At 41.6% G+C, this 14,499-nt stretch overlaps 1 protein-coding gene across 1 annotated transcript in view; it reads left to right on the top strand.

Annotated features, from left to right (window-relative positions):
• LOC130373645 (contactin-associated protein-like 5) overlaps positions 1 to 14,499 on the top strand; it is a 54,177-nt gene that overhangs the window by 1,328 nt on the left and 38,350 nt on the right. The window contains exons 2-3 of the mRNA XM_056580268.1: positions 6,776 to 6,886; positions 11,841 to 12,034. Coding sequence (XP_056436243.1) covers positions 6,776 to 6,886; positions 11,841 to 12,034 — 305 coding nt within the window. The remainder of the gene's footprint in view (positions 1 to 6,775; positions 6,887 to 11,840; positions 12,035 to 14,499) is intronic.

Genomic DNA, 14,499 nt, shown 5'->3' with positions numbered 1-14,499 from the left:
TGGGCTATACACAGTTTATGCCCATGCTGTAAGCAGATGAAGTGAGCCAAACTGACAGCTACATTACTCATTTATGACATTCCTGTGGTTCTCAAATGTATCCAGTGATCAGAATTGACATGCTGTACTTAGATGAAATGGCAAGATGCTCCTCCAGGATGAGAAAGAGGCTGCTCTCATATTTACCATAGAGAAACAGCAGGGAGAGGGCAAGAAAGAGAGAGATACTGGAGATGTAACATGGGCTGGTGTGTGTGGCTCCTGTGTCATGTGGCAAAGCTAACTGCAGCTATTACAACCCCTCAAACAAATGGTATCACAGACCTTTAAAAAACAATATATATTATGCGACAGCAAAGCTTTTATTGTGGTTCTTCCATTGCCGCTAACCAAAAAATAACACTATCTCTAAGTGCGTTTCAGAAAGTATTCATTGATGTACAGCAATGAATACCCCTTAACACGCTGTCTTGTTTTAAATGTATCTGATTGGGAATGAGTCAGGTCGTACTAAAACAGCAAGGGTTTTGCCTTCCGCTCTCATATTGTAATCAACACCAACTTCAGGTGTACCATTAAAAAGTACTTCAATCCCTACAAGGTATATTTTTTGTTACCTGCCTTAAGTGGGTAAAAACTGCAGGGGGTTTTCATTATCCAGGTACTCCCTGATATGACAGGACCTCACCCAGGGTCTGCAGGAAGAATATTGTTCTACCAGTGATTTCCCACACAGGAGGCGCACAGAGCATTTATCTTTCATAAGTGAGAACCTGACAGGTCGGTGTGTGTGTGTGTGTGTGTGTGTGTGTGTGCATGGAAGGCTGTAGCACGGGGGCGGGCCGGGGGCAACCTTCTGAGTCTTCTTCCACCGCTTGTTTTATTCACGTGAAATGTTCACGGTCCGCATTAGATCGGTGAACAGACACAGTAAGAGCCGACCCCCTCCCTCCCTCCCTCCCTCCCCTGCTTTGGCAAGCGTATAGCAGTGGCAGCACGGGCTGGCGGGTATTGCACCGGCCTCCCTTCGTCCGCCGACCGCACACTACGTGCCCAGGAGGTCGTCGGCCATGTTGCTCTCTCTCATGCTGCTAATGAATGTAAAGTAGGCCCTTAAGAAACTCCAACTGTTGTCAGACATATTCATGGGATATAGCGGCTTGATTCATTCATCAAGGAATAAATGAGGCAGAGAGCCGCGGGCCGGATGGCACTTTAGATATCGCCATCCCCATCTTTTAAACACACAGCGCACATCTCCTCCACTAAGACACATGGGGTCTGATCCAAAGATCCGGAGGCGCCGGATTCCAAGGCCATGTATTTTGGAAGATAAGCTGAGGAATACAGGGTCTGCAAAGAGAAGCAATGTGAATGGATGGTTCCCCTTCTGTGAGAACACATTGTTGTGCTTTCATTTTAGATAGACAAACAAACAGGCTTACTTATTGATGGACTGACCTCACTTTTTGATTGGCTCGAACAATTACTTACATTTTTCATCTATTATTAATAATCACCTAAGCAACATAAATAATGGCAATGGCAATGTCCATTTAACAGTGCTCAAAGGAATGACTTAAATGTGTTTGCCTTATCTGATGAGTGTTCAAGAAAAACTAAAGTATTCATGTTCTAATCATCTGAAACAGAACATAAACCAAAAACAAGCTCTTATGTTTCTAAGGCTTTAAGCTAATATAGCTAATATGAATATGTATTGTGTGGGTGTGTGTGTGGATAAATGACTAAAGACATTAATTGATTATCAATTAATTGTAACAAATACATTTTCAATCCACTGATCGATTCATCAAGCTAGTTTCCGCACTAGTCTCAAGCACATTGATTCTTAGGTTTACAACTGACTCCAATAAATTGACCACTGTAATGTATGTATGAACTGTGTTCATACATACTGTGTTCATACTTTACTTAAGACGTTCATCGATTATCAATTAATTGTTAATGAAATTGTTTATCAGATGATTGATTATGGAAGTTAGTTTTGGCACAAGTCTCTAGCACATTCAGGCATAGACATATAATGTGCTCTGATATATTTTCCACTGTCAAAGTAAATTGCTTTGAGAGATAAGACAAGTGATTAGAGTTCATCACCTTGCTGTTAATCAGTGGGTTCGATGTGCTGCTAACAAATCAGTTCTCGATTCTAATGAGTGCCAAAACATGGAGATGGGAGAAAATATAATGGACACCTGATATAAGGCTATTTAGAGGAATAATTTATTCTGGACCTCCTGGGAGGGGAAAGAAATCTATTATGATGAATGTGGCGCCGGTATAGGCCTTCCATTTTCAATTGCACAGCTCACAAACTAATGTGGTAGCCCTTCCCGATCCATACCGTGCAATGAATATGCTTCAAATAGCAGTGTAGTCCGTAAGTTTCATCCTCTGTTTATTTTTGGTGTTACTGGCAATGGTTTTAAAGGATTTCAAAACACCCACAGTCTATTGACCATGCCAGAGAGAAAACAGCAATATGATGCATGGCAGTGCGATATTCATGATTTATATGAATTTCCTCAAAATAGCTAATTAGTGGTATTATTAACCACGACACTTAATAACACATCATTTTTCTATTGTCATATATTAACATTTTAATAATATATTGCTCATTAAGTCATATACAAAACAACTGAGACGGAGTATTCTTTCTAAAAAATGTCTACATAATAAAAAAATACCTGAATAAAACCGCAAAATAAAGTAATAAAAACAAACTGAGACATATGAAAGGGAAGATCCACACATCCTAATGTCCTTTAACACATATTGATTGTGGTCATCTGAAGGACAACAGTGTTCCATAACCGTGCGACGTGTAGAGATGATGTCACTTGTGTGTTGTCTTTGAATCTATCCCCACCCTAAGGGTCGGCTTTATAGTCTGCAACCTGTTGCCAGAATTGTGCTCCAGTGATTATCGCTAATTGAATAAAGGCCAGGGAGGGAAATTGTCCGCATTTAAATGTGACTGACTTGTGCGACATTTCTTCGGGCAACAGAGAGGACAGCTGTATCAGAAGCTCCATCTGGGCTTCGATGCTAAAAGTAATCTGTCACTCCAGCGCTAACAGGAGCCGTTGTCCTCTGGCCTGATATTCAGCAAAGGCTAATAAGCTTCCAACCCCTGGCTTTTTTTGCATAGTGATAGGGTGATTGGCACCCGCTCTTTGAAGGTAAGGTTCACATGTGGGCCACCTCACTTCCGAGGGAGAAGACTGCAGACGGATTTAGAATGCTCTCGTGATTAAATTGACAGTGAACATTTAAAATGGAACAACTTCCATGCGGTATCTAGTTGTTAAAGTACATACAGGGATTCAAATCAGACTCCATTCACCCTGTAGACCCGGAGTCTCTAGGCTCTATTTTTCCCGTTGACTGAATTGGAGGTCTTGTTGGAAATGAAGTGCTACAGTAACCGGGGCCGTGTTTCTCAATCACTTGTATTGACCCGCGCTTCCTCGAATTTAGCCTGCATCTGGGGCTAATTGTCAACTGATACCTCGCATCTTCTCTAGGTATCGCTGAGCAGCAGTTGTTGGACCCTAGGCAGAGGGTCTATTTATCCATGCTAGGTATCATATGAGTTTTCATCAATACAACCCGGAGGTCTGGAGCTGTCGTGTTGCTGAATGCTATCCTTACACCCTTTCATACTATTGGCCTGCTGGATTGCTGCTTTAAAAGATTGTTCACTCTGAATATATCTGCATCCATTTCATCGAAAAAAAAAAAAAGGATAATTTGGAGGCACTCCTTTAGCAAACGTGGTCTTAATCAATGGTGGAACATAGTGGTAAACTAGGTGTGTGTTTTTTTATGTTTTTGTGCTATTAGGGTTTGTTGATTTTGGAGCAGGTACTTTAGATTTAAGCAATCTGCAGTTTCATGCTCTACTTGTGCAGTGTGGATTTCTAGACATATTAATCAAACCTGTCTGATCCACTCTGCTGTCTGGCAGCCAGATAGCGCAACACAGAGTGTTGGGTGTGTATTTTTCTATTCTGATTTGAGTGTGAAGTAAATTGGGGCCACCCTGTATCTTACAATTGTCACTCTGTGCTTCTGGTGACACCCTAATAAATAACCAATCAACCTCGTCAGCCTAATATCTGGTGAGCCTTGTTTATGACTCATGATGTTGGCTCAGGAGACAGCTTAACATCCTTGACAGTCACAGATGAGGTACCTTCAGTTGCATTGCACATATGGGAAATATCTTGGAACACTTAAAGGATAATAGGTGGCTGATTTTCAAGCTTAATGCAAGAAAAGTCAGTGTTGAATGTTTACACCAGGCATCTTATGGTAGTCAAGATGTGGTAGTGACTAGCATGTAGAAATATAGACAATACGGTTTTATTAAAAACAAATAAAAAATCACAGTCCAGATTGATTGTAAAATAAACTCTGTTCCTACATTGTGAATTGTTTAGGACTAAGTTGCAGGTATTTTTCGTGTTGAACACGTTGCGGCTCGTAATCGATGTGCATCTTACCAGCTAAAAAGGGTTCTCGGCCCTGGATCCAAACATTACCCTGTGGTCATCCATCTTTTTATGCATCACTGCATGGTGGTGCTCCTTGGAGGGTGCAGAAAGCAGAATGATGGGGGACTTTTATTTTTATCCCAAACAGGATCACTGATAACCTCGGGCGGTGTTATGCCTTCCTGAGGGTTTCAGGATATTGTTCTCTTCTGCCTTCACACTTGCTGCCGAGATGCAAAACATTCAGGGGAAGGCCAGTCCAGAATGTTCTCCGAAGTCACTCCGTCCAAAGGTTTTTTCAACTTTTAAACAATGCTCATGCTTCAGATTTTTCCTTTCTAAGCTATGAGTAAAGAAGCACTATTCAAGCACAGACATTCACTCGTATTCTTGTGCGTAGGTCTATGCATTGAGTCTCATGCGTAACTTGGCAGATTTAAGGGCTGGCACTTTGCATAGAGAGTGGCGCCATGGGCCGAATGCATTCATAGCTCGGGAGGATTTTCAATTATCCCGCAGGCCAAGGAGGCATTGAGCAGAGCAGCACAGCTTTGCCGGCAAGTCATTCCCCGTCCATAAATCTTTCTGATTGACAGTCCGGCATTTGGCTCACCACCAAGTGCCTAGATAGAGGCTGTAAACAACAACACGTTTTTATAAGATGCACATTTGGCACATGGAGAAATTGTCTTTTGCTCTCACAAGGATCCAGAGTTATGGGCCAGGCGTCACTTTTAGAACATGTCTCATGTCGTAAAAAATGTTACAGCTTTGTTTTTCCTTCTCAGGGCAATCCAAGGTCTCATTTGTCGCAAGTAGGTGTAAACCTCAGACAGCACCGAGAAGCCATCAACCAGGCCTCAAGTTTTTGTTATTTGTTAGTATTTTCGGTTTTTGGCCACCATGGAAGACTAGGCTTTGACATTTACTGGTATTCTGGAGTAGCAAGCAGTTAGGGAGCAACTGTTAAAAGTTCAATTGGTCAACGGGGCAGCTGTTGACCTCTGATTTCAAAAGAACATTGGTCAGTCCTGAGAGAGAGAGAGAGAGAGAGAGAGAGAGAGAGAGAGAGAGAGAGAGAGAGAGAGAGAGAGAGAGAGAGAGAGAGAGAGAGAGGACTTCAATGCTGCGAACAGGATCTGTACTGTTTGATTTCCAAGTGTTCGATTTTTAATCCTTCAAATCTGCATTTTGACCACAGAGGCTCAAGTCTGATTTAATCCTCAGAGAAACAGCCTGATCCACTTTAGTCACCCTTGGAAGTCAGGGTTAGAAATTCTCAGAGCAACTGATCGGACAGGGTGGACAGGGACAGGGTTTGAATGTGATGGGAGCCCCCAGGAAGAAGGCTTGCTCAGTACAGTAGATCAGCTTCTGCTGTCAATTCTAATGTGCTGTTGTCTCCTCGATGAATGGCCAATTGCCACCACAGATGTGCTCGGAATAACTCTGACTTGAAGTGGAATGCATCCAAAACAAAATGCTTCTCCTGCACCCGAGAGAAAATGCACAGCGGTGCTGATGAAGAGAGTGCCGGCATAATTGAAATCAAGCCAGTGCCAGTTTTCATTATGAAGTGGGGGGAGAGACGCTTCGGAGCGGAGCACTCCCTCATGCATTAGGTGGCGTGTCTTGCGGAGGCTAACGGGGGGAAAGTTGTGGAGTGGGGAGTGAGGGTGAAGTCCGCCCTGAAACCAATGCTCTTGTTGTGGGCCGGGATCAGGGGGAGATGAGGGCGAGGGCGACAGGCTGAGATTGCTGGCCTCTTAATCTCCTCTTGCGTCCTGGAAGTGCTCTAATCTCACCACCGCTGGATTAATAACGAACACACATATTGGTGGACACACAGAAACACACACACAGGCGTGCGGAACCCATACATGCACTGACAAATAGTCATGGCAGGACATCCGCTTTCTGCTCGAGCTAATGGACTGTTATAGAACTCTGCGAAGTGGCTAAGTGAGGCAGGCTTGTTATCTCCACAGCTCCCCCTTTTGCAGACAAAAAGGTGACCAAAGAAACCAAATAATTAACAACTTTTGTTCCCGGCATTGTACAACTAATAAATTCAATATCACATAGTTAGCACAATTACACACCACAAAATTGAGCAGGGAAATATAATGTTAGCCTATAATTAGCTTTTCAGAGTCATGCGTTTCTTGTATATTTTGGCTTTCATCACCGCCACCCTGTCTTTCATTTCACATCACACCCATTATAAACCACCTGTTTCTTTCTTACAGATAATTGCAACAGTCCTCTGGTGTCCATGTTACCCAAAGCCTCCTTCCAGAGCTCTTCACAGTCCTCAATCAGAAATGCACCTTTCAACGGCAAGCTCAACAGAAGAGAAGGTAAGTCCACTACAGCAGTCGCCTCATCTGTCAAGTAACACTTTAGGTTCTTTAGAGTCCTCACATGCTGAATTAGCTAAGTTCAGTGTTCTATTTCATGTCTTTCTTTAGCGACAATGGAAAATCTAACAAATATATTTCCATTTGGTTTCATTCATCGTATTGACCCTCAAAAGTTAACGTTGTGAAAAGGTGTCAAGGCACGGTTAACACAAACGAGTATATCGGCTGGTTTGGTCGCACAAAAACCAATGACAGGTGAAAGTATATGTATCTCCCTGATGATTATTTCAGATTATGTGTTAAGAGATGGTCATGGGAATGGTAATCTATACTGGGGAAGGAAAAGCCAATGAAAAGTAATACTACAAAGAACAGCAGCAGTCAAATGAAAGACAAAAATCTGCAGAGAAACGCCAACGCTATGAAAATGTATTTTTTTAAGGGGGGGCGAAAAACTATTTCCTAGCACTTGAAACGTGAAGTGCTCATCAAGTGAGCAAACAGGCAAATAAATATCCTCGAGACATATAGATCTGGCGCCTAATCGGAAACGGGAAAGTAAAGATCTCTCTATTTAATGTGTGGGTACAGACGCGGGAATAGCAGACGGCAGTGACCTCAGGCAATTTTTAGCCTGCTGTTTTTTGCTGTGCGCTGCTGATTCAAACAGTATAACCCTTCGCCCTCGGCACCGCCTGCGCCGCTTCCTCCATGACGGAGACATCTCCCACGGCGTCAGTCCCCAGCGGGCAGCCATGGTGTAATAAACACCTCCCCGAAGGGACACCACTTTCGTCAGAGTGGCTCTGCGTTGGTGATCCGTATGCAAAAAAGCTTTGCGAAAATGACACGTCAACGTTGGTGAATTTGCTCATCGGGGTACTACATATGCGATTGCTATGATTCACAGCAATTGCATATGTAGAAATATGATGCTGCTGTAATACAAGTAAACATGCACAGGCTGGCATGTGCGCCGATCACGTACATTTGACTCTGATCGATCGTCATAGTAAAACACTGTGTCACCGGGTTGAACCGTGTGCTGGAGGGGCTGATAAAAAAACATATTGAGCAAGCATTTTAATGATTTTAAACAAACAAGGCCAACATATACCAAAAAGCTCAACCTACTATTACTAATGTGATGGTAATTTATAATGTTCAGAACATGTAGGGATGTTTTTTCCTTTTATTGCAACCTGTCAAATGATCAAACCAGCTATTTACCTTGTGATGATTTAAAGTAGGCCTACTCTCATACTATGAAAGCCGTGGGTCTTTGAAAACGTTTAGGTTGCTTTGAAGCTATGAAGCTCTAACCGAGTCAAGTCTAAGGGCCAGGCCTTATCTGAGGGTCACAAAGGTGGTGAGAAGTCTGCTGTTCAGGTGAACTGTAGCAACCTCAACTCCTCTATAACTACACAGACAGAAATGATGTTCACTGCTCACATTTATAGACTGTATTCAAATTTGAGTTTTTAAATATATTATGAAGGTAGAGCAACAATGTGGCTTTACCCTTGTTATGTAGATTGGCCTAATCAACTAGACAAAAGTACTAATCAAGCACTCCTCTCCTCTCCTTTCCCCTCCCCCTCCTGCTTTGGAAGAGTGAGTGCAGCGTTTGAATGCATAGTGCTTAGATTGAAGAAAGGAGAGAGAAGTTTTACGCAGAAATCTTTGGATTGTGATGGCTTTGATTATAATTGTTTTTGCACCACGATTATTGGCACAGCCATACCGGCAAGCATGTTTTATTTAGTAATTTAGATACTTAGTTATTTAGTTACTCTAGTGCAGTTGAAACAGAGCCATTATGATGTTCACATTCATATTCATATTCAAAAGTAATTTATGTTACCTGCCAATATTAAAATTAAAACAGGAAGGACTATTCCATATTACATCTGATCTATCTATAGATGCGATTATATGATATGCCATCTATATCATAACCCTGACCCAACCCTGTCATTAGGAAAAAAACTGCATATTATTGTGATCGTTCAATCCATGACGGAAAGGATAAGGATAATTATCCCACTTGCCATGGATGATTACATTTGACATTCAACACATCCAAAGAGTCACACAAGATGTGGCATAAATCTAATTCAATCAGGGGAGAAGGGAACGTTTGTCATTTGGACTGTGTAGAGGATCAACATGTAGCACAATGCCATCCATCTCTTCCCGTCATTTAGATGCTGCTTTAATCCGTCTCGATTTACAATACATGTAGTCAGATAGATAAATAAGAAGCAGGTCAGGCTTTCCTAATCCTGGCCTGCTTCTTATTGTCCTGTGTCCTCCTAAAATACTTACAGTTTAGACTGGGGACATTTGGGATCCAACCCAGACGATTTGGCATGTTGTCGCGCAGCGTGTCCAAGATGGACGCTCGTGCCCTCCCTATGTAGATGTTAAATATGCAGATGTTGTTCAGGGTAGGTGGGGGGTGGTGGTGTGTCGCTGGAAGGGAGGATATCCCTTCTGCTCAGACTGGCGGTGAATCCGTTGGGTTTTCCTGGCAGTGGGAGTGCATGAACACATGTATAATGAAGAACAGTAGAGTGAATAGCAGCAGTATGGAGAGCCAACTCTGAGAAAATAAGTTTCGGAGAAGGGAAATTTAAATTCCTTTTTTTCTATATTCGCAAATTGAACAGACTCGTTGATCAAATGTGTAAGCAGGGTAATGGATTTTTTTTGTTAATTCTTGTTGACATGGAAAATGTTGCTTTCCTCACAATACATTAAGGCGGCTGCAAAGTATCACAATCAATTACACTTAAGATATACTAATCTTCAAAGAAGGGTTCCCACTGGCAACGATGCATCCTACCATCATAGGAATTGTGAGTAAAAACAATAACATGATGTGATTTTACAATTAACTCAATATTTATTTATAAAGATATATGTTATTAGAAATTGAGCGGATGTATAGTTTAGTAATTTCAGACTAGTGAAGATAACAAGTTTAGTTCAGCAGTTAAGTTTGTTTTTTAAAAGTGGAAGAATTGAGCACTACCACAGCACATGGGTTGTGGTGGATAGTGCTGCATATTCGCTCACTAATAAAAACACCCCCACCACCTGTGCTGCTGTGCTTCCTGTCTTTAATCATGCCGCATATTGTGCCACAAACCTATCTTCAGAGCTGAGCTGCTCTCTCTCTCTCTCTCTCTCTCTCTCTCTCTCTCTCTCTCTCTCTCTCTCTCTGCATTGCAAAAGATAAATATAATATAAGTATCAATAATTGAATCATTTAATGCATGAACACAAAACAATCAAATCAATAAGTGATGTATAAATGTTATAATTTAATGACCATTATCTCTCTTTCTCTCTCTCACTCTCTTTTTCTCTCTTTTCCTGTCTCTCACTTTCACTGACTATCTCTCCCAGAAACACACCATGTATCACTACCAAACACATACCACTTCCTTTCTCAGCCAACTACTCTGTTTGAGTGGCAGCTCTGTTGACTTTAAGACTTTAAGGAAAATGCAATGGAAAGACTCTATTTTTATGTTGTCCTAGCTGGATCGCACAGGGAGGAGAATTTACACAGCGTGGGTTTCCTGGGATCTCATGAATGTCACCCTTGTCCCAAGCAAAACATGGAAATTAAGCGTTGATTGGCAATTTGAAAATAGATTTTACTCTTCAAAATGGCTAATGCAATAACCAATAGTAACACGACATTTACATTTTGACATAAATGTGTGTCATGGCATGACAGTTAGATGTATAATGGACCTTGAACTTCTATTTGAATCTTGGCAGGACAGTAGACATGTAAACGATGCATTGATATGCACACTTGGCTTTTTGAACGACTTGAACACGGCTAATGAAAATGAAATGCAATTCATATTTGCTTTCAAATTATGGCATGATCTCTTTCGTACATGTCAGCCATCAAATAGGGACATTCATATTCCTATTTATATGTCATGTGCAGCCCGTGTTTCTTCTGCTCGAGTTTCTTACATTTTGCATATCAAATACATCCGTTATTTTGAACCTCTTTCAAAGTGAACCATGGCTTTCCCTTTCGTGTACATACCTTGGAGCATGTTCTCACCAGTGTTTGGTTCGATGTGAAATGCCGCCCACAACAATATCTACAGCAACCTCCCATTACATTTTGTGCTGTACTTCAACCTAACGTTAGCTTTCAAACGGCACAGAATCACAACAGAATAGGCGCTAGGGAACACTGGGGTCTGAACAGTGTCAATAAAGACGACTGCTTGAACAAATACAAGGAACAATATTGATTTTGGTAAAAAAACGTACAAATCCCTTCACATTTACATGTGATGTGATTGAGCTGTAGTTTTGTCGTAAAAAAAGGGAGTACAGTTAATATGTTTTGATACACTTTTTCGACAATCTGATCAGACCAATATGACGTGTCACATAGAAGAGCTACATAATTAGCCATATTAGTTTGCCAAATCCAACCTAATAGGGTTTGTAAAAATCTTGATCGGCTAACTATTGTCAGCTATAGTTATCTGCTTCAAATAGTAATGTATTCTGAGTCAACTTGCATGTATTTGACTAGACGAGCTAAGCTGTTCTGCCAAATAGCTAATTTAGTAGCCAACTGGTTGTCTTCAATTTCAAGGTGGGGACGGTCCTGTGGTTTACTTTTGTGGTTTACCTTTGTATATTTCTTGAGAATGCTCGTTATGATGGGGCAGTTCATTCTGAGCAGGGTTAAGGTTACTGACTAGTCTTTCAATTCAAATGACAAAGGAAAAATCATGGGCTCCATTTGCTGTTCAATATCAAGGTAATTCAATGAGTCACAATTTGATTTGTCGGACTAGTCTGTCAGTTCCAGCCGCAGGTAGTTTGCCTTGAATTGAAATAGTTCCAGCGCAAAATAAGGATTATATTGTGCGTTTCTCTCTTCCCGATGACCCCTCAGGAGCCGGCGGTTGGTCTCCCTTGGTCACGGACAGCCAGCCGTGGTTCCAGCTGGACCTCAGGGACAGGATGGAGGTGACGGCGGTGGCCACACAGGGGCGCTACGACAGCTCGGACTGGGTCAGCAGCTACATGCTCCTCTACAGCGACACAGGCCGGGCCTGGAAACAGTACCGGCAGGAGGACGGCGTCGGGGTGAGTCCTGTCTTTGTATGATGATAACGTTAGGGACGGGTGTTGCGCAGCCATTCATTTCATTAATAAATCTGTTGTTGTTTTTTGCGATATGGTCTTATCTGTAGTGATGACGGATAAATGCTCTCTGTGATATCCTTAGGCACCTCTCCTCATGGACGTGTGTGTTTTATTATTTTTGGATGTCTAACACTCAGGTCTGTTTCTTGTGAGCTGTTGAAGCATCTCTCAATGTCACACAGAGTCTGACATTTCTCACCGTGGAATTTGTTAAGTGCAAGACTGGCACTTTTGCTGCAAATGCCTCTTTCAGCCTCGTTGGTGTGATGTCGTAGTGTTTTCGCCTGCCTGTGCATAATTGAGTCCATGTCTAAAAAACACCATGTTTTTTCTTCCACTGCCTGATGTTGCTTGTGCCATCAATTCTTTATGACCTATTGTGTTCGCCCCAGTTATGTCAGAAATGTTTGTGGAATGGTTTGAATCAGTTCATATGGAATATGCTAATGTAGGTGTCATTATTTGGAACTGTGGGTTTAGGTTTTTCACAGGTTTCATCCCGATAAGCAGTGATCATACTCGTAGAGTTGGATCATATTTTTCGAACATTTGCAGTGTTGAAGATGGTGTGCGATCCAGCGATATCCAGTGCTTTGTGAAATGTTGAATTATTAATTTATCCTTAACATATCTTTTAAATGTATTATTTACAATGCATCATAGGTTAAGAATGGTGGAGCAAGTCAAACATTCTGTCAACAGCAAAGCACATTTGCTGTTCTTTCTGGCGCGTGAGAGTTGGATTTATTTAGGTATTTCTTCATCGACCAGAGAACGAGATCATTCATTCATCAGAGCCAACTGAAGTTCTGGATAGGGCTGGAGGAGAGTGTTGGACAGAACTCCAGAGACACAACCTAATTATAATGTGAATATTTGAAATTGGTATGGATTTAAAAATTGTAACACCATGAAAACAAACAAAAAGACACAATCCTACCCTCCATCCATCCTATGTGTTAAAAAGTGGAAGACTTATTGATATGACATTGTATATTGATTTACCCTAGATGTTGGGTTTATGTGAAAGGCTTACTTTAACATAGTTCTCTCTGACTGATTACTATTATCTATTTCAAATTGTATACGGCCACAGTACATTAACTTGAGATGTTTTGGTCGCAAAATAAAATGAAAATTGTGTACATAATATGGTCCAGGGAACATTTTTAATTAAAGGATTGAAAGCTAATTTAAGGGTGGTTTGTCAGTAGCTTTACAAGATTACAAAATGTTGTTGTTTCTGTCTATGTCAGATAGATAAATAGATAGCTAGACCCTCTCTTTCTTCGATGGAACAATTTAATTGGAGGTAAGAGGGCATGTCTGTTTATTTGATAAAATAATAAATGAGGACATATGCACACACATGCTTGCAAGACCCAAACTGACTGTGCTGTCAGTTTGAAAGAGCGGCCCATGGATTGGAGACGGTGTCGGATGAGTGGCAGCTAATTAGCCAGACACTTCTGATGAAGCCCATTCCAAAGGTGGCTAACCGCAGCTTTAACCCAGGCCTTTGGGAGATGTTAATTGACGTCCGTCTGGCATTCTAACAAGTGAAGTTCAAAGGTAATGGCTCTCCGAATGTACCTGGACTGAGGAGGCTAATGAGAGAACAGCAGCTGCTAGGACGGCTAGACGCTTTGAATGCTAACCCGCCGTTATGGCAAATATGCCCTCACTGTTATTTCACGACAGGAGGCGTAGCAGAATGGAAATTGGTTTGAGGGGGGAAAGTAGAGAGATGAAAACAATGCAGTCCAGATATGTGTGTGCACATCAATGTACGGGTTGCACAAACCTATGTTTTTATTTCTGACGATACTCCATTTGCTATATATTTGCCAATGTGCCCTGTCTCTAATCTATGCAGGGGGCACATCAGTATTTCTTCTTTTACAAATCTCAAATTGATTGGTTGTCTGTGAACCCATGGGCAACACATCTGCAAAAAGGGCCCAATGGGGGATTGCAGGGAGATGTGTGAAACAACAAACTCCATCATAAGCGGTTAATGGCCTAATTATGTACAGCCAAAGAGAAAAGACCCCAAAAATACTACAGCTTGTTGAAAGATAGCTGGTAAGGTGATGAAATATGGACTTTGTTTGAGAAATAAAAGACTAACCAGAACATGATTAAAGCTCAATCCTTCCCGTCATTGCTCTTCTTCAGATAGAATTCGGTTATTGTCTGTGAGATTTTTGTTCAGGCTTTGAAGACACTTAAAACCCCCAAAAATGTGGAAAGCCTTTTAAAAATGACCTTAACTGCTTTGCTGATTTCTTCACCCTATTACATTTAGTGGGCTTGGCATCTCATCATACCAACTGGAAACCTGCACATTTAAAGGGAGGGCAAGGGGAAATGACCAGGCAGGGGCTCTTTTGGCTGCTTGCTAA

The sequence above is a fragment of the Gadus chalcogrammus genome, chromosome 20 (genome assembly GCF_026213295.1).
Source record: "Gadus chalcogrammus isolate NIFS_2021 chromosome 20, NIFS_Gcha_1.0, whole genome shotgun sequence".
NCBI classification, from domain to species: domain Eukaryota; kingdom Metazoa; phylum Chordata; class Actinopteri; order Gadiformes; family Gadidae; genus Gadus; species Gadus chalcogrammus.
This window is presented reverse-complemented; position numbering and strand designations above follow the sequence as displayed.